The sequence below is a fragment of the Canis lupus genome, chromosome 15 (genome assembly GCF_003254725.2).
Source record: "Canis lupus dingo isolate Sandy chromosome 15, ASM325472v2, whole genome shotgun sequence".
NCBI classification, from domain to species: Eukaryota; Metazoa; Chordata; class Mammalia; order Carnivora; family Canidae; genus Canis; species Canis lupus.
This window is the reverse complement of record NC_064257.1, coordinates 40,907,262-40,933,124: the sequence shown is the minus strand read 5'-3', so window position 1 is coordinate 40,933,124 and position 25,863 is coordinate 40,907,262. Positions and strand designations below refer to the sequence as shown.

The window sequence follows — 25,863 nt, the reverse complement described above, 5'->3', positions numbered from 1 at the left end:
TTCAGTTTCTTCTTTCTGCTAGAACTTTCGGAGGTGGGGACAGTTACCGTCATTGATCATGTTATTTAAACCCATAGTCCTCTACGGTTTAAGCAGTGGTTCTCAACCAGGGGACATTTTGCAATGTCTAGAGATGTTTTTAACTATTAAAACTGGCATTTAGTTTGCCTGGGTGGCTCTATTGGTTAAGCATCTGCCTTCAGTTCAGGTCAGTTCAGTTCAGTTCAGATTATTTTACTTGTGTGAAAACTCAGTTTTCTCTCTAAAATTGGCATGATAACAGTTCCTGCTTTATATGTTTGGTGTGAGATTTCAAATGATATATTGTATGCACAGTGTAGCATAGTTTACAATGATGGTGATTATTGCCTAAAAGTACATTTATCTGGGGCCACCTAGGTGAGCATCTGACTCTTGATTTTGGCTCAGGTCATGATCTCAGGGTGGTGAGATAGAGCCCTGCATTTGGGCTCCTTGCTGGGCCTGGATCCTGCTTAAGGTTCATTGTCTCCCTCTCCCCTAACCCCTCCCCCCTTTATCCGCTCAGGCGCCCACTCTCTCTAAATAAAGAAACAAATAAATAAAAGTACATTTATATAAAGATATCTAAACAAAAATTAATTTTTAATTCATCTTTTTCTGTTTTTATTTTAATCAAACCAATATAAGTATTTTTAGATAAGCTAGAAAGTATCTCACTTACAAATTAATTAGCTGTAGGATTTCTGTAGTTACTAATCTTCTCTAATGAATTAAAAGACTAATGAAATTTGCAAAAATTTAATTTCCATGATTTCTAGGACAACACTTATAATTTGGAAAGGAATTCATTCATATGATTTTTCTATAAACCTATATTTATGTTTACATTAAAGCTTTATATGAACAAATGCTAGAAATCAAACTTAAACTTAGCTTTAAGTGCCATTTAAAACTAGATTCTAGGGGCACCTGGTTGGCACCGTCGGTTGAGCATCTGACTTATTTTGGCCCAAGTCATGATCTTCAGTTCATGATATCCTGTCCCAAGTTAGGCTCTATGCTTGGCATGGAGTCTACTTGAGATTCTCCCTCTCCCCCTCCCACTTGTGTGCTCGCTCTCTCTCTCTCTAAAATACCAAAATGTTTTTTAAAAACTACATTCTAAAATCTTCCAACATTTAAAAATCCAGATCCAGGCTTGAATCACTGCTGTACAAGGCAATACTCTCTTTCTGGACCACATCTGTGTGACTAGGCCACAGATGTTGCCATGACCACTCAATCAACACACCCAGAACAAGAAACTTAATTTCTAAATCCAAGCTTGTTCCAAATCCTCCTGGGGGAGTAAGCTAACTCCTGGGCACCTTCAGCAGAGTAAAAAAGCCTCTTCTTTTATGGCAGTAGCCCTATGTTTTTTTGTTTGTTTGTTTGTTTTTTTATTGGTGTTCAATTTACCAACATACAGAATAACCCCCAGTGCCCGTCACCCAATCACTCCCACCCCCCCGCCCTCCTCCCCTTCTACCACCCCTAGTTCGTTTCCCAGGGTTAGATTTTTAAATGTTGGACGATTTTAAATAAATGGGATTTTTTTCCTCTAAAGATTTAAAAAAAATTAAATTAAAGAGGATCATGTATGATAACTCAATGGGGTTCATCTGAGGAACACAAAGTTCATATAACATTTGAATATCTATCAATGTAATTCACCACAGCAGCAAATGTAATAAGAAAAAATATGATCTCAATAGATGCATAAAAATCCTTTGAGAAAAAAAAATAAAAACTAGATTCTAATGTTTTATTTCTAAATTATAGATTTGTAGACACCAGGATGCTCATCTTAAAAGTGTCTGTGAAGAAGCTTTAACCTGTGGCTGCTTTCTGGTTTCCCCCCCACCCCCCTAAATGTGGGCAAAATGACCATTACTTAGGGTGTTAAAATTCTGCTTAGGAGTTAGTCAGGATCTTGATAATATCCCAGAAAGCAGTCAGAATGCTGCACATCTGCCAACTAGTAAACGGGCCAACTGGTCTTGGACTGTGTCACTGAGTATAACAGTGTTTAGGATTAGGGAGTTTTAAGTAAATGCTCTTATGGATCATATTTTGTGATGTTATTTTTATTTGTGTGGCTGTAAATAGTATATACACATGGGTAATTTAATTGTACAGAATAACTAGAGCATGGTAAGCTTTTGCTTCTGTTTTATCTCGGATTTGATGGTAGGTTGATTCCTTTTCCTTTTTAGTACTCTAATTTTTTCTCTTTGTTTTACTTCCTTCCAACCTGAACTGGCTCATCTTTTAACTTCAGGTTCTTTTAACTTTCAACTTAAAAAATTTAAATTTGGATTAATTGCATAAACGAATTGTATATACTTGTTAAAGTAACTTAAAAAGACAGATTTTCCAGAGTTAGGAGGAAACGAACTAGGGGTAGTAGAAAGGGAGGTGGGCGGGGGGTGGGGGTGACTGGGTGACGGGCACTGAGGGGGGCACTTGATGAGATGAGGACTGGGTGTTATTCTATATGTTGGCAAATTGAACACCAATAAAAAATAAATTTTAAATAAATAAAAGACAGATTTTGTTCCAGGCTGTCTTGAGCTAATTTTTATTCTTTCTATGAAGCATTCCTTCATTCATCAACAAATAATTACTAGATTCCTGTTAAGTGTCAGATACTGTTCTGGGCATGGGGGATATAACAGTGAACAAAACTCTCTATTCTGGAAGAAGTTTATATTCTGGTCCCAATGACTGATTATGTCTCTCATAATGACTTTGATAAGGCTGATAATGTAACTTTTGCTTGTCTGTGAATAGAGCTTTATAAAGTAGCCATGAAACATGCTAATGAAGATAACAGAATCCTTGAGCTCCCATTCCTACTCAATGTAAATGAGAGAGTAGTATATTAGAAAACGACTAGTATCTAAACCATAGTTTTTTAAAAATTATTTTCAAATTTTCCCTTTGTTATCCTGTTAACAGTTCATTTCAATCAGACTTTATACTTTTGTTCTAATCTTTCTTTTCCAGAAACTAGCAGACCTTTCTCTTCGTATCCAGCAAATTGAAACAACTCTCAATATTTTAGATGCAAAGGTTTGTATTTCTGAATAACTTATAGTATAAACTTTGCTCCACATATACCACTTTCTCAGTCATACTTTAATTTCATTTGGGAATGAATTCAATTTAGCTCCTGCATCCATAAAGTGGTACATGTTTTTTGTTTGTTTTTAATTTATTATAACTGTTAATAAAATGATATCATTATGAACTGTTAACTGAGTTTGTTTAAATGTACATGTGAACTAAAATTTCTTTCATTATTCTTCGTCAAACGCATGTGAGTAACATGCTAACAAATTGGGGTGTTCTATAGTTCACTCCATTTGATGGAAAACTCACAATTTTCTTAATAGTAATCATTTGATAACATAGTAAAAATTATGTAAAACTTCAGGTGTTTCCAGAGCAAAATTTGGAGAAAATATCAGCTATTTCCTATTTGCAAATATACTGAATGCTAATGAAGAATACCAATTTTGATGTCAGAAATTACACAATATAACTAGCAAAAAATAGGAAAGAGTTTTTATTTGAAACCTTGCAGTTTTATGTTTTCCCCGATTATAAAATAGTGGAGACATTAGTATATTTTTGTGACCTTGTCCTTTTTTAAAAAAGTTGATCTGAAAAAATACTGAATATTTATGGAGAAGTAAAATGGCTAATAGCTTTGGCATAATGATCAGAATGTCTAGTTTGTACTTTCTGTATCTTGTGGACATAAGCCATTATATTTCTCTCAGAATATTTCTGTAGCCTGAAAATTTTAGAATATCTAGCCTTGGCTGTGTTGAAGATACTCTTCTAGCAGCCATACCTACTTGAAACTGGGCCGTGGCTACTGTGCTAAGTACTGACATCAGTCAGCAGTTCTCAATGAATACTGTTGCTTTAGATATTACCATTGGGTTGGGTTTTTTTTTTTTTTTTCATTATTCTTCATTATGAGCATGTGCCTTATTTTAATGTTTGGGGGAATTCTTGAGTTAGAGTCCATAGTTACAAGTTAAGTTACTGTATGAACAAGTTAACCTTAATTATTTCCATAGCCATAAAATTAATCCCTAAAGTTAGCCAAACATCTGACAAATGTCTATCACTGATCTCAGAATGAAATCAGAAAAGAGCATTTGCATGGATCTTGCAAATCCAACCTGAAATACATAACTACTGACAACATTCCCATCTTTTGTATATGAAACAGACACATTTTAGTAACATTTGGTGGTAAATGTTTAAAGAAAGGAAAAAATAATGGGCTGTGTCAGACATTAAAATGTGATGACAGAGTCTTGTCATTTCCCAGATAATTCAAACTTAAAATGTACTACAAAGGACTTTTTTTAAGTACAAAATATGTTTAATAAAAATCTATTTACAACAACTATTTGAGGTAAGTTTTCTTATCCCCACTTCATAGGGGAGAAAATTGATGTGTACGGAGATTTATAGAAGGTCATATAGCTTGTGACTTAACCCATGGGCAAAGCCCATGCTTTTATATCTTATACTAAGATCCCATATATTTTTTAAAATAATTCCTGGGAAAAAATGTTTATATGAGTGAAGTTAGATTTATGAGAAATTATTCAAAAATACTTTATTTTTGAATACCTTTCACTTTTAGATAGTTTATGGCATGGAGAATTTCAGACACCAACGATGAAATTTTTTAAACCCTATTTCTATAGGCTTAAAAACTTAAGATAGCTATCTAAAACATACACTCATTTGGAAACTTAAAACGGTTAAGCAGCTTAATATTATCTTCATATACTAGCATTAATTTTCTTTTTTTTAGCCAGAAGAGACCATTAATTTAATTTTATTTTTTTATAATACATTTATTTTTTATTGGTGTTCAATTTACCAACATACAGAATAACACCCAGTGCTCATCCCGTCAAGTGCCCCCCTCAGTGCCCGTCACCCATTCACCCCCACCCCCCGCCCTCCTCCCCTTCCACCACCCCTAGTTCGTTTCCCAGAGTTAGGAGTCTCTATGTTGTCTCCCTTTCTGATATTTCCCACACATTAATTTTCTTTTCTCAGTTGTCATCCATTCCAGGCCTAGATGATGTCACATTTGAAGTATCTCCTGTAAGCGTCACTGGTATCACAAATGAATCACATTCTGAAACTACTTCAGAGAAATCACAGGTAAGTTTTTCAGTTCCAGAAAACATGAGCAGATCTTTTTGGTTAAAAGAGACAAACCTAGCGGCAGGCTTGAAGGAAGAAGTTAAATAAAGATGTAAAAGTTGAATAGTAACATTTCAAAAGCTTGAGATAGAAAATGAAGTTTGAAAAAAGTTAACTGTTTTATGGTTCTTTTGAAGAACTCCCTGAAGTTATTTATTTATTTATTTTTGCCTATAAAAGAGAAACTATATAGAGGACTAGGAGAAATCTTGAACATAATAATATTCTTCAAGTTCACTATGGACATTTTCCATACATTATGATAAGAAGGATATTTTTAAATGTTTTATTATAAAAACCTTCAAACACACACAAAAGTAGACCAGTACAATGAAGACCTAAAGGCACATCACCCAGATCCTCCAGTAAAGATTTTGTTACATTTGCTTCATCTAGTTTTTTTGTCACTTGCTAAAGTGAATCCCAGGCATCATTATCATTTCACCACTATGTAATTCCTTGAGCGTCTCTGAAAAGTTCTGGAACTTTCCTGTATAACCACATGCCTGTATCATATATACTATAATTAACAGTAATTCCCAACTGTCATCTAACCCTCTGTTACTCAAAGTATGCTCCAAGCACCAGCCTGGGCATCACAGAATCTGAGGTCCATCCCAAACCTACTGAATCAGAATCTATATTATATATATAGTAAGATTCCTAGGTGACTTGTAGGCTCCTAAAATTTGAGAGATGCTGACCTAGAAATATCAAGTATCTAAAAAGTGTGGTTTTAGAGTTGATTTGTTCAAATTAGCATCCTAGTAAGGGCCATACTTTAATTTACATTTGGTTCTTAATGTCTTGATGTTCATTTATGCCCTGTATACATTTAAATTTTATATTACTTTTTATGTCAACAAATGAAATTTCTTTGTTGCAGAATAGATAATTTCTAGTGTATTTCAGTGAAGTATTAAAATTCAAAATAAAATGATCACTTAAATAGTGATCTGTCTAGTAGTACTGAACAAATAGACTTCTTATCTATATGGATTCTGCATTTGCACCTGGAGATACTTTTCACAGGATACTTATCAGGTTATGAGTACATTGGGTGTGACGATAATGACTAACAAGCAGAAGGTGCTTACCTACCAGGCATGCTTCTAAGTGCTTTTCAGAAATTAACTCATTTAATTCTTACAGCAGCCCTATGAAGTAAATACTGTATTATCACTGCTACCTGTGTGAAATTATGTACATCATTACGTAACTTGTCAAAGGTCAAAAGAACAAGTGTAAGAGCTGGAATTTTAACCCAGGCAATCCAGTGCCAAAAGTCCTAGCTCTTAACCTGCTATACTACACTGTCTCCAGCACCTGTGTTGAATTCATTAAATATATTGAACATACATGTATGAGGCCATGAGAGGAGCCATAAATTTAATTATAATATGTTTTTGGGGAATAATTAGATGACCATTTATTTAATAATTAGATATTAGAAAATTTAACATCTATCTAATCAACATAGTAGATTTCATTATGGCCACTGGAATATATATAATATGGAAGAAAAAAATCCAGATGTTTTAAAGGAGTTTAACTTCACAAGATCCTTTCAATTAAATATGAACCATGCTTTTTCTAAAACAAGGCATGTATAAAAAATATTAAGAAAATGTTTTCACTCTACCTAATAGTTATTCTTTGATGGATATTAGCTGTCATATGTCTTTAAGTAGTTTTTGTTTAATTTCGAATATTGCTTTTTCCAGGTGTTATTTTGAATGCCATCTGTAGTATGTATCCTAAAACTTAAGCAGTTGTGTTGGTCCTGCCTATTTAAAGTCTCAAAAAATTGATTACAAGTAGTCACAACTAAATTTTCTAAAATTCAGAATAATTGGTATATTTTGGCAATTTTATTTAAAAACTATACATTAATTCATTTGAAGAATTTATAAAGTTCTGTTGGCTTCCTGGGTTTAAAAAATTGTGGTCAAGTCTTGTGTTGAGTAGCTTAATACCTGTTTAGCATGTTCTTAATATACAAATCAACATCTTACTTCTTCTCCATTGTTATTATTTTTTTATGTAAAATATTTTGAAATGGATTTAAGTACTGCTTAACACAGAATCACTGGCATTACAGTCAGCTCACTTACCTGGTAAAGGATAATCATGTACTTTTTTAATCACTCATCCATTTCAATCTCTAATCTATGTGAGTTAAAGAAGGACCCAAGGTTTATATACTGACCTTTCTGCAACTTTAATTTCATAGTTCGGATCTTATCATTACTCACATCCAATTGTGCAAATTGAGATTGAGAATAAAATGAAGGACAGTTGAGAGATATGATAGAGTACTTAATGGATCATTCAAATAGCAAAAGTGTAAGAGCTGACATAATTAAACTTTGTTGAGATCTTGGTTATTAGGCAAAGTTAACAGCCAAGTTTTGAAAATTCATTGGTCCTGTGTGTAATTAATTCTTATTTGTTCCATTGTGCTATTGTATGGGTTTATTGTCCATAATTTTTTAAAAAAACATACTTGGGTCTTGTTTGAATTTTTTAGTTAATTAAATGTTTTGGATGTTTTGTATTTATGTATTTTAAAGATTATACACACACACACACACACACACATTCATTTTTGTATATTTAGTGTCATATAACAGGAGAAACCTAAGAGATTTGGGGATGTTTTATTTACTTCAGTGTTTCAACAGGTTTAATATATATTTGAATTATCTGAGGAAAAATCTTAATATATAATTCATATTCTAAAACCTGTAAACATTTAAAGATATTTCTTGATTTATCTACATTTCAGCATAGACATGTAGACATATAATTGATTTCATTCTGTTGAGGAGCATCCTGTAATGCTAATATATAGATAATGAGAATTCACAAAAGTAAACTTACTCTAAATGTTCAGGTTGATAGAAGAAGCAAGAACTTTATACAGACAGTCCTAACTTTGCATTCTGAGGACAGGATTCCAATATGGACAATTTTCATTTAACACAGTTCCATGCAAAATGAGAACTGCCTATATGATAAAATCATTTTTATCCAAAAAGACCATTCCCCAGTATTTTTTATTGTAAGTGGTATTAATATTAATAGTTCTATATGTAGCTGAAAGATACAAACTAGATAATTTTGTCTGAAAAAAAAAAAGGACTTCTCTTCCACAAATTCTCCATGTATTGCTTTCTAAGATGATAGAATAGCCATATACACTTAGACTAAGATTATTTAATAAATGAGGAATACCTAGAAAATCAATTTACTGTCTGCTAGAGTTGAACAGTTGGCAAATCAAATAGTTTTATTAGCGTTATTAAAAGCTTTATTAAAATAATGTGTCCATTTATATAATTATGAAAACATGGGGGACAAATAAAGCAGAATTCCAATATTTTTTAATGCCATGAGTATATTTACATTTTTAAGGAACAATTATAAGTTGATATTAAGTGGAATTTCCTCCAAAATCATATTTAAGTATTTGTAAATATTTGGAAGCATATATCCCATAATTACATTATTGGTATATAAATTTAGAAATATGATTTTTTTCTGATATTGATTGTATTAGAATTATAAAAAGATACATCCCTTTTAAAGTAACATAATGGACCCCTCTGTGAATTGTCTGAAGATTTACACGCAATACTCTCTACAGCAGAACAGTTTACAAGACTCTGGACCACAGAGAAGTGAAGTAACACCAGAAAATATCTTAACTGTAGCCAAGGACCCAAGATATGCGAGATATCTCAAAATGGTTCAAGTGGTAAGCTAATTTGGTCTGTCTTCTCTATCAGCCTCATTTGAAATTCTTAACCTTAGAGGTCTCATTGTTATTTTTTCTGAGAAAACTGCTAAACCGAGTGACCAAGTTTTCTAACACTCTTACTTCTTTCCTATGTTTAATTAATGCCCTGGTAAAAAGTAAGTTTTCCTAGTTAAAATTGATCTTTCTAGTTAAAATCTTTCTAGTTAAAATTGATCTCCACTTCAGACTAACACAGTTTAATATTTAATATTTATGTAATTTTTTTTTGCTTTATATAAAGTTATCATAGCAAATCTTAGATGTATCAGAAGAATGAAAGTGCACTATTTATTAAATCATGTGGCTTTGGCTTAATTCCTGTATGCTAGTACAAATAATGGGTTTTGTGTGTTTTTATTCTGAATTTCTTCTGTCACTGATTTGGTCATAAAAAAGAACCTAAGTCTTTTGGCCATTTAAGGTACAGCTTTTAATATTATATGACTTTAGAATTCATTTTTTTTAAATTTTTATTTATTTATTTATGATAGTCACAGAGAGAGAGAGAGGCAGAGACACAGGCAGAGGGAGAAGCAGGCTCCATGCACCGGGAGCCCGACGTGGGATTCGATCCCGGGTCTCCAGGATCGCGCCCTGGGCCAAAGGCAGGCGCCAAACCGCTGAGCCACCCAGGGATCCCAGAATTCATTTTTTTTTTCTGAGAAATCATTCCATGTATGATACCAAAAATATCTACAATTGTCTATAACAGCAGAAGTTAATTTCTTTTTATTTTTGTATAAAGGCCTATTGCAATGGTTGAAGGAATTAATTGAAAAAATAATGTATTTCTAAAATTCTATCAAGCAAAAGAAATATTAATATTAAAGAACGGTTAGATATGCTGTCCATGACATTATTTATCATCAAGATAATTAAAAAACAAATACTGTCAGATAATCAGAGTAGATTGGTTCATTTAGAAGCAACAGAAGTGACACTGGGGAGAAGAAAGTACATTCACTTTTCCTGGCTGTCAGAAAAAGTGGATTTGTCACTTTCAGAATTCTTCATTGACAACCCAAACCCTGAGCTCTAGGCTTTAGAAAAAAAACAAACCAGACTTGGGGATGAAAATACATAAAGTTCTTTTTATAAGAATAAAGGGCTAGTTTGAGTATGAATTATGATAAATTTTTAAAGCTAGAACCCAGTAAAACTGTTTTTATAAAAAATATGGACTATTAAAACCTGTGTCTTACTCTTTCAAATAACAGAGGAAAAGTTTCAGAATGACTCTGGAAGACTTTTTATTTAGTCTTTTCATGCCTAACATATATAAAATATGAAATAGGAACATCTACTTGATGATATTGATAAAAATGCCTTGAAATCTTTGATAGAAGACTACATCTTAGGATAATTGTTATATTCTTGATACCTTGCTTCTGACTTTTTGAGAAGTTCAAAAATTTATTATCCTTTTCAGTGTAAATTTACTGTCCATTTATTCCACAGATATTTATTATACACTCATTTTAAGGTAGTATGTTAGGAATTGTTTATATTTATTTAGCCAGATAGGGTTCCCAGACATCACTTGACATTTTTATTTTTATTAATTACTTAAGACAAATTCCATTGTTTTTCAGAATCATAAATATACTGTGTGTTGTGTGTGTGTGTGTAAATGACTGTAAATATTCACACAGCCTATGAGACCCTATCCAATTTAGCTCTCCTATTGCCCTTTTGATCTCATATCTTCACTCGCTCTGCTCCAGCTCTCCTGGCTGGTTTGATGTTCCTTGAATAAATATATAGACAGTCTCCTAGCTCAGCCCTTTATCTCAGCTATTCTACCCAAAACACTTTTTCCCAGGTATCTTGATGAAACATTTGCTCCACCACTTTTTTCAGATATTACCTTCTCTCTGGCCCATTCCTTTTACCGATTCCCTGCTCTTTTTTCTGATATAACTGGCCAATAAGATAAAAAAATACTACATATTTTACATACTTCGTGTCTCTTCTATCACTAAAGTACAAACTTTACGAGGGTAGGGAATTTTTTGTGTACTCTACTACTCTCAATTCCTACCTTGCACATAGTATTTACCTATGAATGAAAATAGCTACAAAATTCCTCTGTGCCATTTTACCTTTAGATAGGTTTTGGTGATAGGTTTCTTTTTTATACCAGCTCAGTGGTTTTCAGATTAGGAAGCTTTATCAAAACATGTTACTGATTCTTACCATACTAAATAAGAATCTCTAAAGTTGGGACTTGGAGCTAGAGCTATATTTTTAAAAATAGCTCTTTTGATTGAAAGCTATTTAAAAATATGTATAACATCGTTAAAGTATTTTTTATTTTAAAACTAAGAAGTAATAGTCTTGTTTTTATATTTAATTATGTGGCACTGCTTGGCACTTAGCTTCAGCCTATCCTTTTGCTTGGTGTCACTGAGTATGAGTAGGGGCTCAGTTTCTTCTGCCTCAGAATTTTCCTGTTTTTAGCCCAATTTTCCTGATTTCAGTCCTTTGCCTCTCTTTTGCCTTTGGTATGTGTGTTTCTAATTCCTAAACATTTCCAAGGTTCTGGAAGTGCTACTTCTTTGTGGTATCCCCTCTTCCAGCACTTGGACTTGGCCTTCCTAAACTATGCTAAGTCATCAATCATACTTTTATCTGCTTTTAATTTCCACATGTTATGGTTAATATATGCTGCTTTGTCATTAAAATTAGTGTTTGTATTTTATTTCTTTTTGCCTAATTGTTTGGGGGATAATTTTCAAGAAGAAAAAGGGGAGCAGCATCTTTACACTGCCATCCTAAAACTGCAAGTTCATCCAAGTTAAATTTAATTTTATTGTTTTCAGTTTATTGTGCCAACCTGAATCCCAGAATCTTATTACCCAACTTTTGTTTCCTTCTGCTTTCTATCCTGCATTTCATTCTTCAGACAAAACCACAAACCCTTCTCAATATTAACTTCATACTTTTCCACCTCTGAATCTAGATTCCCCTTCTCTTGATTACTACACGTCCAAATGCTGCTCATCTGACATGTTCCTATGAATATTACCTTCTGAACCCACCAACACATAAAGCTAGAAATAATATCTCCCTTCAGTGATCTGTCTAACCACTGAAGTTTCTTTATGGAATTTAGCACTTTATATCTTGATAATATATACATATTTTTATTGCCCCTGTTGAAAATGAACCATTAGACAAAATATTTATCTTGACTCATCGTGGCATTCACTTTAACATCTTACCCATAATGGTACTCAATCAATATTTGTTGTATGTTCTATTTTATCCTGCATATTAACTCTCCTTCCCACCTTTGAGTCACCTGGAAACAGAGATATATTACTGTTTTTTCAAGTCCCTTATTTTATTTTATTTTATTTTATTTTTTTTTTTTTTTTTATTTTCAAGTCACTAATTTTAAATGTTTTATAGGACCAGATTAGGAACAGAACAACTAGAGGTCTCCCTGAAGGTTGATAGGAATCTGCCAGTCATTATTCTTTGGATTATGGTCATTAAGCCATATATAAATCCACTGTTTTTCCTGTTTTCTAAGAATATCATGAGTGACTGTCAAAATATCCAGCCACAAATGTAGTTACATGTTTGACAATGTCCAGGATTGTCTTTCCTTGGCATGGTCACTACCAGAGCTCCTATGGCTTCTGCATAATCATTCAGTTCTGGGTTTTTGTTTATATTTATCCATGAAATAGTTAAATCAATTCCCTTCATTACATCCTTTATCTGTTGGAGGATGAAATTTTCAGCAAGGTGACAAGAATTTATCAGCAAGGTGACAAGAATTTACTCTGATTTGAGTAAAATTAAGCTGCCAGTACATGTGAATAGCTAATGCCCCCATCATGGCTGTATCTTGTATTTGTTTGTAACATGGTTTATGAAAGATTGATCTAAATCCTCCATCTGGTCAGGTGATCAGACTCCATTTGATAATACAACCATTGCCTTCTTTTAGCCTCACTTGGCCAGTGAGTCGGGAAGTTTCCTTTATCCCACGTTCAAGAATCTCCATGGATGTGTGTATATGTTGATTTATAGACATCTTCCATGTTCCATTGTAAAATATTGTAAGACATTCTTTTCAAATGCCAGTTCCCATTTATGAATTCCTTTCCAGTAAGTGTTAACAGTCCCTGAGATTTACTTATTTTGATATTGCAAGCTTGCTTTCTATAAACACATACTTTTTTTTTTTTTAGGCTATTGGATTTGTTTTCTATTTGTTTATATTTCTCCTCTTCATAATTACCTACTAGTTCTTCCACTCTGTTTTTTCTCCTATCATATTATTGTTACTTATAGTCATACAGTTTTAACTGAAGATTATTTTATTCTTTGATTTTAATTTAAAGCCCCTTGATCATACCTGGGTGGGTCTTTTTTTTTTAAGATTTTATTTATTTATTCATGAGAGACACACACACAGAGAGAGAGAGAGAGAGAGAGAGGCAGAGACACAGGCAGAGGGAGAAGCAGGCTCCATGCAGGGACCCCAACGTGGGACTCAATCCTGGGACTCCAGGATCACACCCTGGGCCAAAGGCAGGCGCCAAACTGCTGAGCCACCCAGGGATCCCCTGTGTGGGTCTTGTTAAGCATAATTTTTTGGTTCTTCTGAACTACTTAACACTTTTCCAAGAGTATAATCATTTTAGTGTTGTAAGTCATTCATTACCTAACATATGGTTCTTTGGCAGCATCTGCATAGCTGATTGTGTTTCTTTTTTAAATTTTATTTATTTATTTGGGGGAGCGAGAGAGAGAGAAAGAGAGAGAGCATAAGCAGGGAAAGTGGCAGAGGGAGAAGCAGGTTCCCCACTGAGCAGGGAGCCCGATGTGGGGCTCCATCCCGGAACCCTAGGATCATGACCTGAGCCAAAGGTAGAGACTTATCCAACTGAGCCACCCAGGCGCCTTGCTAGTTGTGTTTCCTAAATCCATACCTTTACAAAGCTATAACTTTAACTGGAAGAACAGATGACAGTACCAACTTGCTTTAGAAAATTCCTCACAGCAGTAAAAGAGTCATATAAAAATTTGAATCATTCAATTTCTATCAGTGATTGTGGGAGGTATCTAGATAGCTTTGTATCTCTATACTTAGGGTAGTAAATTGCCATCCTATTTTCTGTTTAGTCTTCTAATCAATTGTTCATTTGGCTGAGATGGTTCAGTTCCTTGAGTATAACTGAGAACAAATAGGATTCAGAGAGATTAGATAGAAAATCGAATTTAACCACTTACTATACGAAGGAGCCTAACCTCAGCTAATTCGAAAGGGTAGCTTCATTAGAAATTGCCTTATCTATATTGGAAAGTATTTCACCTCCCAACAAAATTGTAGATTTTTATTTAAATGCCAATTTTTCTCAACCTCAGAGGGTTACTAAGGTTCCTCTTTTTTGTCCACGACTAAAAATTGCATTTTGGGATACCTGGGGGGGCTCAGTCCTTTAAGCATCCAACTCTTGATTTTGTCTCAGGTCATGATCTGAGGGTTGTGATATCGAGCCCCATTTTGGGTTCCACACTGGATGTGGAATCTGCTTAAGATTCCCACTCTCACTCTCCTGCTACCCCTACCAAAAAAATTGGTTCTAGTTACTAATGTAGAGAAAGACCAATATACGCATAATCCATCATGTGAGTTGTATTTTGGCTATTGGTATGATCTTGAGTAGTTTGTCATCCATTGTACACATTGCTACATGTTGTGTTAGAAGTCTACAATCTGGAATGTAGGAAATTGTTTGTATTAACAAAAGAATAGAAGGTAGCATGGTCTCAAAAATACCTGTGTTTCTGAAAAAATCACTATATACCAACAGTATAAAATCTCTAAAATCCCCCAAATAACCATTTCTTTTTTTTTCTTCAAATAACCATTTCTGTACCCTGAAAAGGAAATTAACAATGCCATAAATTCTCTCACCTCTTAAGGACAATAATAGGATTTCTTCCATTTTTAATTGCCTTTATAATTTTGTCATTTAAAAGTATGAGCTCCTGCTCCATAAGCAGAGTCTTACATCTGTAATTCTATTTATGTTGTTTCTTTTCTTTTCCAAAGTGTAATATTCTTCTACTCAGTGCCTTAATACTTACTAGGCCCTCATCCCTCTTGTAATCTATCCTCTTGCCTCCTTCTTGAATTATTGTCTAAAACCATTCCATTCTTTCTAAGACAGGGAGTAGACAAGTATTTCTCAAACCCTTTAAGCTTCTTCACTAGTATAAAATCTTGAATTTGCTTTTACTTACTATCCATGTAGCAATCACTCACTTCAGATAGGAAGACATAAAAAGTCCTACAAGTTACAAATACAGATTTTTAAATAATTTTATTTATTTTAGAAAGAGTGAGAGCAAGAGGCACACAGAGGGAGAGGGAGAAGCAGAATCCCCGCTGTGTAGAGCTCCCAATGATGCTGGCCTCAATGCGGGGCTGGATCCTAGGACCCTGAGATCAGGACATGAGCTGAAGACAGACACATAACCAACTGAGCCACTCAGGTGCCCCTATAGCTTTTTTTTTTTTTTTTTTTTTTTTTAATTTTCAGGCTTCTAGGATGTCAGGATAAAACTACAGTCTTTTTTTGGCTCTCTAAGCTTCCATGCAAATTTCCTCTTCCTGAGTCCTGGCTATCTCCTAGAATGTACTGCTTTGGTATTTGCCCTGCTTTGCTTGCTACAGGTTTTAGTTTTAGAAACTAGGCAATTCATTTGCAAGTACATGGATGGAGCTAGGGTATATTATGCCGAGTGAATTAAGTCAGTCAGAGAAAGACAACATATGATCTAACTCATGTGTGGAATTTAAGAAAGAGAACAGATGAATATATGAGAGGAGGAAAAAGAAAAAGAAAAAGAGGAGAGAGGGAAATAAGCCATAAGTGACTTGTTCTTAACAATAGAGAAGAAAGAAACTGAGGATTGATGGAGGGATATGGGTGGGGGATGGATATTAAGGAAGGCACTGGTTGTGATGAGCACTGAGTGTTGTATGTAAGTGATGAATCACTGAATTCTACTCCAGAAATGAATATTGTACTGTATGTTAACTAACAAAATGTAAATAAAATTTAAAAAATTTGAAACCAAACCAAAAACATTAGGTAGTCAAACCTGCTTAATTATTAAAAACTTCTTTGAACAGAAGCCAACAGAATCTTTCAAGCATCAGAAGTATCAGTTCACAGAGAAGTAAATAGTACCTTGCTTTTTTGGTCTCCATTATCTTTTTCTATCACTCCTACGTTACTACCCTCTGTGAGGTATAAGAATAATCATGTTTCCAAAAAGAAGTTGTTTCTCTGTGCCACAACTTGAATGCCTGGGAGTACACCTAGATCTTTATTCTACTTCTGGGATGCAACATGGTATAGTTTCTTAGCTTTGTCATACAGTCCTATGTGACCACATTCAGGCCATGTCACCTCTCAAGTCTTCAGGTTCCTCATACATAAAATGAGACCTGAAGTTCCCTCTAGGTTTGAGATCTATTAATTGATCCCCAAATTTGGATCTCATTATTAATGAATGTTCCTGGAACACCTGCTGGCATTTTCCTATTTTTTTTCCCTTTTTAAGAAAGTTTTACACAAGATTTTTCAGTGAGTAATACTGTTGTCTTCCAAATGTGGCAGATAATCGATTCTGATTTAATGTTTGTTGTCAAAATAGTGCAGCACAAGCCTTTACTAAATTACATATTGCTTTTATAACTTAACTGGAATTGTGTACATAGATCACTTTCCCAACAGTTCTCCCCTTTTTACTGGCAAAGTTTGGTGAATCCCTTGCCAGTAATAAATTGTACATTGGGAAAGTCCGACTTCCACATTAAGCTAATGACTTGTATTTTTTGAAACCATATTTGCCAGTCTCTTCGGACACTTGGACTTTTTTAAAGCTCTATTTTCTTTGGCTGGCTTAAAATGTGAATTGAATAATCTCCTTGGTTTTGGTGGTTCTGATGCATCTGTTGCCAGCAGTGGATGTTGGCTTGGGGAAATGTGACTTCCATTACCCAACGATGAAGAATCTCCAACTGATTATTAAAGATGTTCATCAGGACGTTATATACCTTAGACCTGGGGAAAATAATCAAGCATGAAGTAGAGTGCTCTTTAGATAAGGTATAGTTTTTGTAAGGTAGTTAGTTAAAGGCTTTAAAGCCTTGTTTGGGATATGGCCCCTGGTGTGACCTCCCATGGTCTAGAGTTCCAGGGTAGGTTCCTCATCACTGATCAACAGTGTAATCAAAAAGGAGGAGCTACTATTTCATATATAGTCAAAGTTGTGGAGAACACTGGTATAGATTTAGTGTAACAAGTATATGATATTTTTTTCATTGCTTTTAGACTCAGTAAATATTATGATATATTAACATGTGGTTTTAGTTTCCTTTATAATACCCAAAGTTTACTGCTCAATATCAAGGTCAGTATTTTTTCAGTACATAAAGGTTGGGGTGCCAGGGACAACTTTCCATGGTGTTTTAGCATCTCACTGTGCATTGAAGATAAAAGCTGCATGTATAATGATTGATTTCCTACACATATGAATGTGGATGAAGTTGGATACAGAAAAGATACAAGTGAACATTTGCCCATTTAATTAATTGCCCTATTTAGTCAACTTTGCCAATTGAAGAGGAACAGCCAGGTCCATTTGACTACAACTAAAAGAAAAAAGCAAAGCTTAGCAGAATGGTAACTTTGAACTGGGGTAAATGGAACTCAAGAGAGGACAGTTATCCTCCTTCCTCTACATTCTGTCTTATAACGAATGCAAAGGGGATTAGATGGAGATTTCCCCAAAGGCAGAAAACTGTGACAGCCACCATTTGGGAGCCCTTGAGGTGTTATCTCTGCTTTTCCATAGCCTGAGTATCTGGAAAACCTAGAAATAGGTAACTTTTTGTTGTATTTTTGGCCCAAGAAAAAGAATTACTTATTCTCTGCTAGTTAGTGAACTAGCCTCTAAGGAAACCATGTGTGAAGAATTATGCCAGTTTTACTGGAAAGTGTTTCACTTTCCCAAAAAGATTGTAGATTTTCATTAAAACTTTTTTCAATGATTTCAAAATCACTTAGGATTTTTCAATATTTTGTGGATAAAGAAGATGTGGTTTATGTATACAATGGAATATTTTGGCTACCTTTTGAACCCTCTCCAAGGTGCCTTGAAAGTTAGGGAGTTCAGAGCCTGTCATACTACATACAGTTTAATGTTGAGAAGTATTCATTTTAAATTATTTATTCGCCCTTTTGTTTATTCTTTGCTATTTTATTTTTCTTATATATGTTAGAGAACAATAAACAATCATATTGCTAACTTCAGGTTTTAAATTTGCTTTTTCTGATACATTTGTTTTCCTGATTTCTCCTTTTCCTTAGAATACTGAAGGAAAAAAATGTAGTGGGCAGGTACTAGTAAGTTAGATGGTTGTCAGTATCCATTTGGTAATAGTCTATGCACCTGCCTTATCTATGCCTCATATATTCTTTGATAATAGCACTTTGCCATAAATATATAGCTGATACCACATATTTTTCATTGTAGTTTTCTTTTGTGGCAGTCATTTGCTAAGAAGATGTTGATTTGAGTAGTTTGTTTCCAGAAACTAGTTGTTTACCAAAACTATTTCTATTTATGGAACTTCTAATCTCTGGAAAAATACATTTTAAATTGTGAACTGCAGGAGCATTTAGAGTCCTCAACCATATTTAAGGAATAGTCACATGCCAACAAACTGGTGTATGTAGAAATCAGTGTTCCTTAGAGTTGTAGGAGGATATCTGGCTGCTCTAGACTCGAATTTTTTGTTTTTTAATAATATATCAGATAATTAAAAATCAAATTTAAAAACAATTTAAAAGGAGAAATAAATGGAACTTGAGATTATTGAGATTACAAAATAATCTTTTAAAAATAATCGATAAGGTATTACATTTAGTATGCTAAATTGGGAATCCCTGGGTGCCGCAGCGGTTTGGCACCTGCCTTTGGCCCAGGGCGCGATCCTGGAGACCCGGGATCGAATCCCACGTCGGGCTCCCAGTGCATGGAGCCTGCTTCTCTCTCTGCCTGTGTCTCTGCCTCTCTCTCTCTCTCTGTCTCTCTCTGATGACTATCATAAATAAATAAAAATTTTTAAAAAAAGTATGCTAAATTTGTCAGATCCGTTTTTTCTAAGTATAAAAGTTATGTATGAAAAGAATATATTTCTTTAGGAATTTATTTGCATATTTTTGTGTGATTAGTATCATAACTAAAATAATTTACATAGGATGGCCTATCTGAAACAGTCCTTTAAAACCAAAACATTTAATTCTTTATTTCAGTTTATTTTGTGGAATACCAGTAAAATTTATTTCATCTGCCTTAAATTCACTGTAACACAATACCTCTGTATGCCTCTCCCTGTAAAAGAAGGAAAAAGGAATTAAGCAAAACAGGAGAGAATATTTGGAGGATAAGCTTAAGGTAGTTTTGAATTTCATAGGAATCTCCTTTGAATGGCATATAAAATAGGAACCAACAAAGATGGGCTAAATGCAGAAAAGTATTTTAACTTTAAACTTCATATCTTTCATTCCAACTCATTTAAACAACTCTAACTTCAGAGGTTGTGACAAAAAGAACAGTAATCTATTATTAAGGTTCTTAAGGAAGCTTCTGAAGATACATATTAATAATGACAGTTTCTATAGTTGCTGAAATGTGTGTTATAGTTCTTTTATTCTGATCCAACTATAATTTTTTAGTCACTCAACTTCGATTTCTCAGTGTCCTTTTATCTTCTTTGCTACTACTAACCATTCTGCCAGAAATAAGGGACCTCGCAAAAAAGTTTTCCAAAGAGGAGGAAATAAGTGAAATAATAAATTATGTAGTTATTTACTTAGATTTACTCTTTTCAAAAATACTGTGATTCTCACCATAACTAAAATTTGTCTAAGATTATGGTTTATCAACAGGAGGAAAAGTAAAAGACCAGAGAAGCAAATGAGCTATAATAAGGAAGTAGGCTCAACACTGGTGGCAGAGAAATGTCTTAAGTGGTTTTAGAGACCATCAGCTTGAGAAAGACATTTTAGCACCATATTTAACAGAATCTAATAGTATAAACATTTATAAAAATGGGGTAGACAACCCTTGTCTAAAATGAAAGACACAATATTTCATTTGTAAGTAAATTTTTTGATAAGGATTGTTTTACAGTTTGGAAAAATGTGAATATGTTAACTATGTTTTAAAGGGAAGTAGATTTCGAAATATTAAATTTCATATTAATGAAAATTATTTCTCTACTTGAAGATACCTACATCTTAATACTGCAATTTTTAAAAATATCTCCAGATGTAAGTACATCTTACCGTAGCTTTTCATCATATAAGACAGCATCACAACTTTTCTCGTTGTTTTCCTAGCCCAAGTTCACAAATGACTTTTATTCAGTTAATTGGTTAGATCATGTGATGATGACACACACTGATAACAGATTCAGGACCCTTCTTCATTGTCGTTCTATAGCCATGTTGAATGGCTAATACTGATCATCCGTCTTTAAATGGGTACCTATGGATCACTAAGGGCACTGAACGAGACTCATGACACACCTGTTCAAACACATTATCACTATTGAAAAATTAGTTCAGAAGTGACTATTTTGTCGTTTCAATCAGTAGAATCATCTTTGTAATTAATTGCTAAGAATTTTATTCTTTACAACTTTTATTGCTATATTTGGAGATATTTCTTTGAATCTCCTTAAATAGGTACATGTAGTAATTTTCAAAAACTGAACAAAAGGCCATCTGAACTTATTATGCTTTTAATTTTGGTAGTGAATTCCAAAGTGATTTGTTGTAGAAATTTTTTTTAAGTTTTTATTCCTAGAAAGTAGAAATATAGTTAAATTTAGGAAATTTTAATGAATACATGTTTCAAAGAACAAATGTCATTTGAGTGAAATGTGGTGTAGCAAAAAAATATATAGCTGAAGTATTCATAATGGCGTTCTAGTATTGATTAGCCTATTAGAGCAAGTCTTTTAATTTTAAATATTATTTTACATTATAATGAGGGGGGAAATGGGTTTTTCATAGCACCAAATTGTCCTTAAATCAACAAATCCCTGATTAGCTACAAAATGCAAAGAAAACACAGTGCAGCATGATCATTACACATGACATTTATCATGTTACAAGAATATCAACGGGAAAAATCAATCACATGAGGAAATTGATGCAGCTGTATTTTTATGACTGATTTTTTTTAAATTTTTATTTATTTATGATAGTCACAGAGAGAGAGAGAGAGAGAGAGAGAGAGAGGCAGAGACATAGGCAGAGGGAGAAGCAGGCTCCATGCATCGGGAGCCTGATGTGGGATTCGATCCCGGGTCTCCAGGATCGCGCCCTGGGCCAAAGGCAGGCGCCAAACCGCTGCGCCACCCAGGGATCCCGCAGCTGTATTTTTAATTGACTCATAACAATAGATCCTTCACCTTTTGAAATAATTTCTTTAAAGGTTTTTCTTGATAGGCATTTAAGTTAACTTTAGTTCCCGTTCCCAAAAGGCACATGGGATATTGGCTAATGTATTTATTTTTATGAATATACTTCACCAGTGTCCTGGGGTCCTAGTCAGGACCAGTGTCATTTTTATCTATTTTATCATGGAATTTGTTCCTTCATCTGATGAGCACTTAGTGAGAAATACTTTCTCACTACAAAACTTATCTCTTGAGATAATCAATGAAAAAGGAATAATTTACTCTTTGTTCCATATAAACCACTGTGTATAGCAGTAGTCAAGATATGTGAACCTCTTTTATTTCCCCGCATATTTAGGTTCAAATCAGTGACCCTTCATAGCAACAGTATTGGAGTTAATATCAGAGTCTAGCATTTTCTAAATCTACCCAAGTCATTAGTGATAAAGCTTCCCTTTTTTTTAGATAGCCATATTCATTTTACATGACTAAGAGATATATTTTAAATTAGTTTTGTATCCCTGTACAGAAAATTTCCAGAAGGAGATCAGTGATCATATGCTTGCTTCTGTGGTAGGATTAGTGCAGTATACATTTAGTATCTATTATATAGAATATTTCACCTGAAGATTTTATTCTCATTATAGCACCCTACTTAATATTTTCATAAAAGGCAGTATAGATATTTTTAAGATGGCACTGTTGAAAATTAAAAAGGAAAGAAATGGTTGAGTCCATTTCACTAAGTTAAAATTTAATTAAACAACCTGATTAGAGGACTGGGTTGCCTTTTTTCCAACCCATGGCATCTTTTCAACTCCTATTCATTCCCTCTCACTGCAAGGAAAAAAATACTAATTCACCTGTCAACTCAGCAGATCATTTTGTTGTTGTTGTTGACCTAGGTAAGGGAAAGAGACTTAGTATTTTACCTTTTTAATAACTACATTGTTGTGATTCAAGCTCATAAACTGAGAGGAGAAACCGAAGTATACAGAGCATTTTTTGTTACTTTTTAAAAAAGTCATTTATCCCTATTAGATTGAGTTAGGATTTTTCTTCTCCCCTTCTAATCTAAAACTTTAGGAAAACCTCAGTATGTTTTACAAAAGAATTCAGTAGCTTGTCTTTCATTAACGCAATAAATATAAATACTGGCAACTTACAGTTTTTGTGATACAAGAAAACTAGTAACTGTTAGTGTTGCCATCATAATTTCATTAGTGTGGCTTCTTTACACACTTTCTCCAGTGACGCAAATACAGACGTGATTTTTTGGAACATCAAACTTATGGCTGCCTTCTCTCTTCTTCATTACTTATGTTGGACAAACTGCCATTTTCACTTGCCAAAAATAATCCCACAGTTCAGTAGACTTCAGTTTTGAGGTCTCTCATGTCCTCCTTAGACCACCAGTAACTTTGTCTCTTGGAGAACAGAAATTGCACACTTCTTTTTGATGTTTAATAAACCTGACTCTTTCCTTAACCCCTGAGGAAGAATACATCAAAACAACAAATTTTCTAAGCAATACCACTGGAAACATAGCAGCAAATCCCTTTGGAATGCATCCTTTGGGACACAGGCCAAATTATTTTTGTATCAAACTTTATGAGATTTGTTAAAGTGATAATAATACTAAAGTCTCTATTAGGGTAAGATAAGTCATTGGTATTTTCTCTTATCTGTATCCATATACAGAAATGACTAAAGAGTCCCCAAATTTTGGTAGTATCTGTATTCTTGTGCTGTAAAGAGCTTTAAGAAACTAAGGGTAAATTATGGAGTGTACATAGTTAGGTTTCTCGTATATACTATAACCAAGGCCATGAAACTCATGTTAAAATAGGAAGCTTATCTAATTCTACCAACTTCCATTTTCCCCATTACTCCCTACCCACTGCTTCCCTCACTACCACCTTATACACACACTCTGCTATATTTTAGGAAATGTTTTTTTCCATCTCATTTCTCCTCCCTTCTGTTTTCTTGGCTTTCCAACTTACTTCTATAACCTTTCCAATGATACCCTATGGATTATGCTAAAGTATAATAAATAAATCACATACTTTACTTGAGTCTGTAGAAAGACCTTATACCATCAAACCATAGTTAATAGAAACTGAGAGGTCTTTTTAAAGAAGTGTAACGTAAAACTCTACTCTTTTTCACATCTATCCTTAGCACTTTAGTGTTTTTTATGAAATGCTTTATAGTCCTAACTTTCCTGGTTCTACTAAATAATTAAGTAATAGTTAAGTACTTAATTATCAGGTAAAGTTCCCAAACTTATTCAAGTGTCAGCTTTCTCTTCTACCATTAAAATTAATGAATTTTAGTATGAAGTAATTATTAAGTACATTTTGTTTAAAAACCTTTCTCTCAGGCAGCCCGGGTGGCTCAGCAGTTTAGCGCTGCCTTCAACCCAGAGTGTAGTCCTGGAGACCTGGGATTGAGTCCCACATCGGGCTCCCTGCATGGAGCCTGCTTCTCCCTCTGCCTGTGTCTGTGCCTCTCTCTCTCTCTCTGTATCTCTCATGAATAAATAAATAAAATCCTAAAAAAATAAAATAAAATAAAATAAAATCCTTTTAAAAATTAAAAATAAAAACCTTTCCTAGTTCTAGGAAATATATTTTAAAAGTGGTACAAGTTTTAAGCTCATGCTTTTTTGGTTCCAAATATAAGTATCTGTTCACATTGGATGCCCCTAAGCAAGTTGCTGCCTTTTTTCTTTCATTTATCCTTAAACTTCATAAGCTAACAAAAGGTTTTATCTTCTACCTTCTTTGTCTTTTAAACCTACCATATTTCACTTTTTAAAATTTCTTAAAGTTTGCACCATGAAACAGTATTACTTTCAGGAGTGTGACTTTGAAGAGAGTTATGTGATGGTACTATTTTCATCTAACACTTGGGGTGCATTTAAGTGTCCATTGCTTTCTGAGTCTTTTTTTGTTTTTGAGAGAAAAAGCCCACATGTGAGAAGAGTGGTAGAGGAGAGGAGCAGAGGGAGAAGAAGAGAAAGAATCTAAATCAGGCTCCACACTGAGCAGGGACTCTGAGGTCATGACCTGAGTCAAAATCAAGAGTCAGTTGCTTAACCCACTAAGCCACCCAGGTATCCCACTTTCTAAGTCTTAACAGACTACATTTTATTGATTTATAATTTAAACATAACAGTTATGAAAATAAATACTATAAAAAGGCCTGTAAATAACAGTCTTGACTTTGCTGCCTCTCAGGAGAGAGTCATCCTGATAACCTATAAATTTGAAAGACAGTCTTGTTTTCCCAACCTCCTTTAACCTCTTTTCCTATAGCCAAAATAAGAGACTGGGTGTTAACCCATTATCTCACACAGTTACAGGGAAAAGAAAAGAAAAAAAGTTCTCATGGTGATAAGAATTCTTAGGATCTACTGTCTGAAGAAGTTTACTATATACCATACAGCAGTATTCGCTGTAGCCATCATGTTGTACATTACATCCCTACTATTTATCTTATAACTGGAAGTTTGTACTTTTGACCACCCACCTCCCCATCCCTACCTCTGGTAACCACAAATCTGGTCTCTTTTTTTCTATGAGTTTGGTAGTTTTATTTTGTTTCTAGATTCCACATACAATGAGATCATGAAGTATTTGTCTTTATGTGTTTTAGCATTATGCCTTCAAGGTCCATCCATGTTGTCATAAATAGTAGGTTTTTCTAATTTTTTATGGCTGAATAATATTCTATTGTGTGAGATACATCTATACCACAACTTCTTTCTCCATTTGTCTACTGATAGACACTTAGGTTGTTTCCATGTTTTGACTATCATAAACAATGCTGCTACAAAAATGGACTTACAGATATTTTTTTGAGTAGTTAGTATATTCATTTCCTTTGGATATATTTCCAGCACTGGAATTGCAAAATCATCTGGTAGTTCTATTTTTAATTTTTTGAGAAATCTTCACACTATTTTCCGTAGCAACTGTACCAATTTACAGTCCCACCAACAGTGCACAAGGGTTCCCTTGCTCACATTCATCTAACATGCATGAGATGATATCTCATTATTTTTAATTTTCATTTCTCTATTAACTAGTGATGTTGAACATCTTATTGTGTACCTGTTGGTCATTCATATATCTTCTTTGGAAAAATGCCTATTCAGGTCCTTTGCCCAATTTGAATTTGCATTATTTACATTTTTTTACTATTGAGTTGTATGAGTTCTTTATATATTTTGGATATTAACCCCTGACAGATATATGGTTTGTAAATATTTTTT

At 33.9% G+C, this 25,863-nt stretch overlaps 1 protein-coding gene across 4 annotated transcripts in view; it reads left to right on the top strand.

Annotated features, from left to right (window-relative positions):
- WASHC3 (WASH complex subunit 3) overlaps positions 1-25,863 on the top strand; it is a 44,744-nt gene that overhangs the window by 4,557 nt on the left and 14,324 nt on the right. Inside the window, exons 3-5 of one of the 4 annotated variants that reach the window (XM_025439391.3) lie at positions 3,031-3,096; positions 5,119-5,226; positions 8,918-9,028. In XM_025439391.3, the coding sequence (XP_025295176.1) occupies positions 3,031-3,096; positions 5,119-5,226; positions 8,918-9,028 (285 nt within the window). The remainder of the gene's footprint in view (positions 1-3,030; positions 3,097-5,118; positions 5,227-8,917; positions 9,029-25,863) is intronic. The other 3 variants (XM_025439393.3, XM_025439395.3, XM_025439394.3) reach the window with 3 other exon arrangements.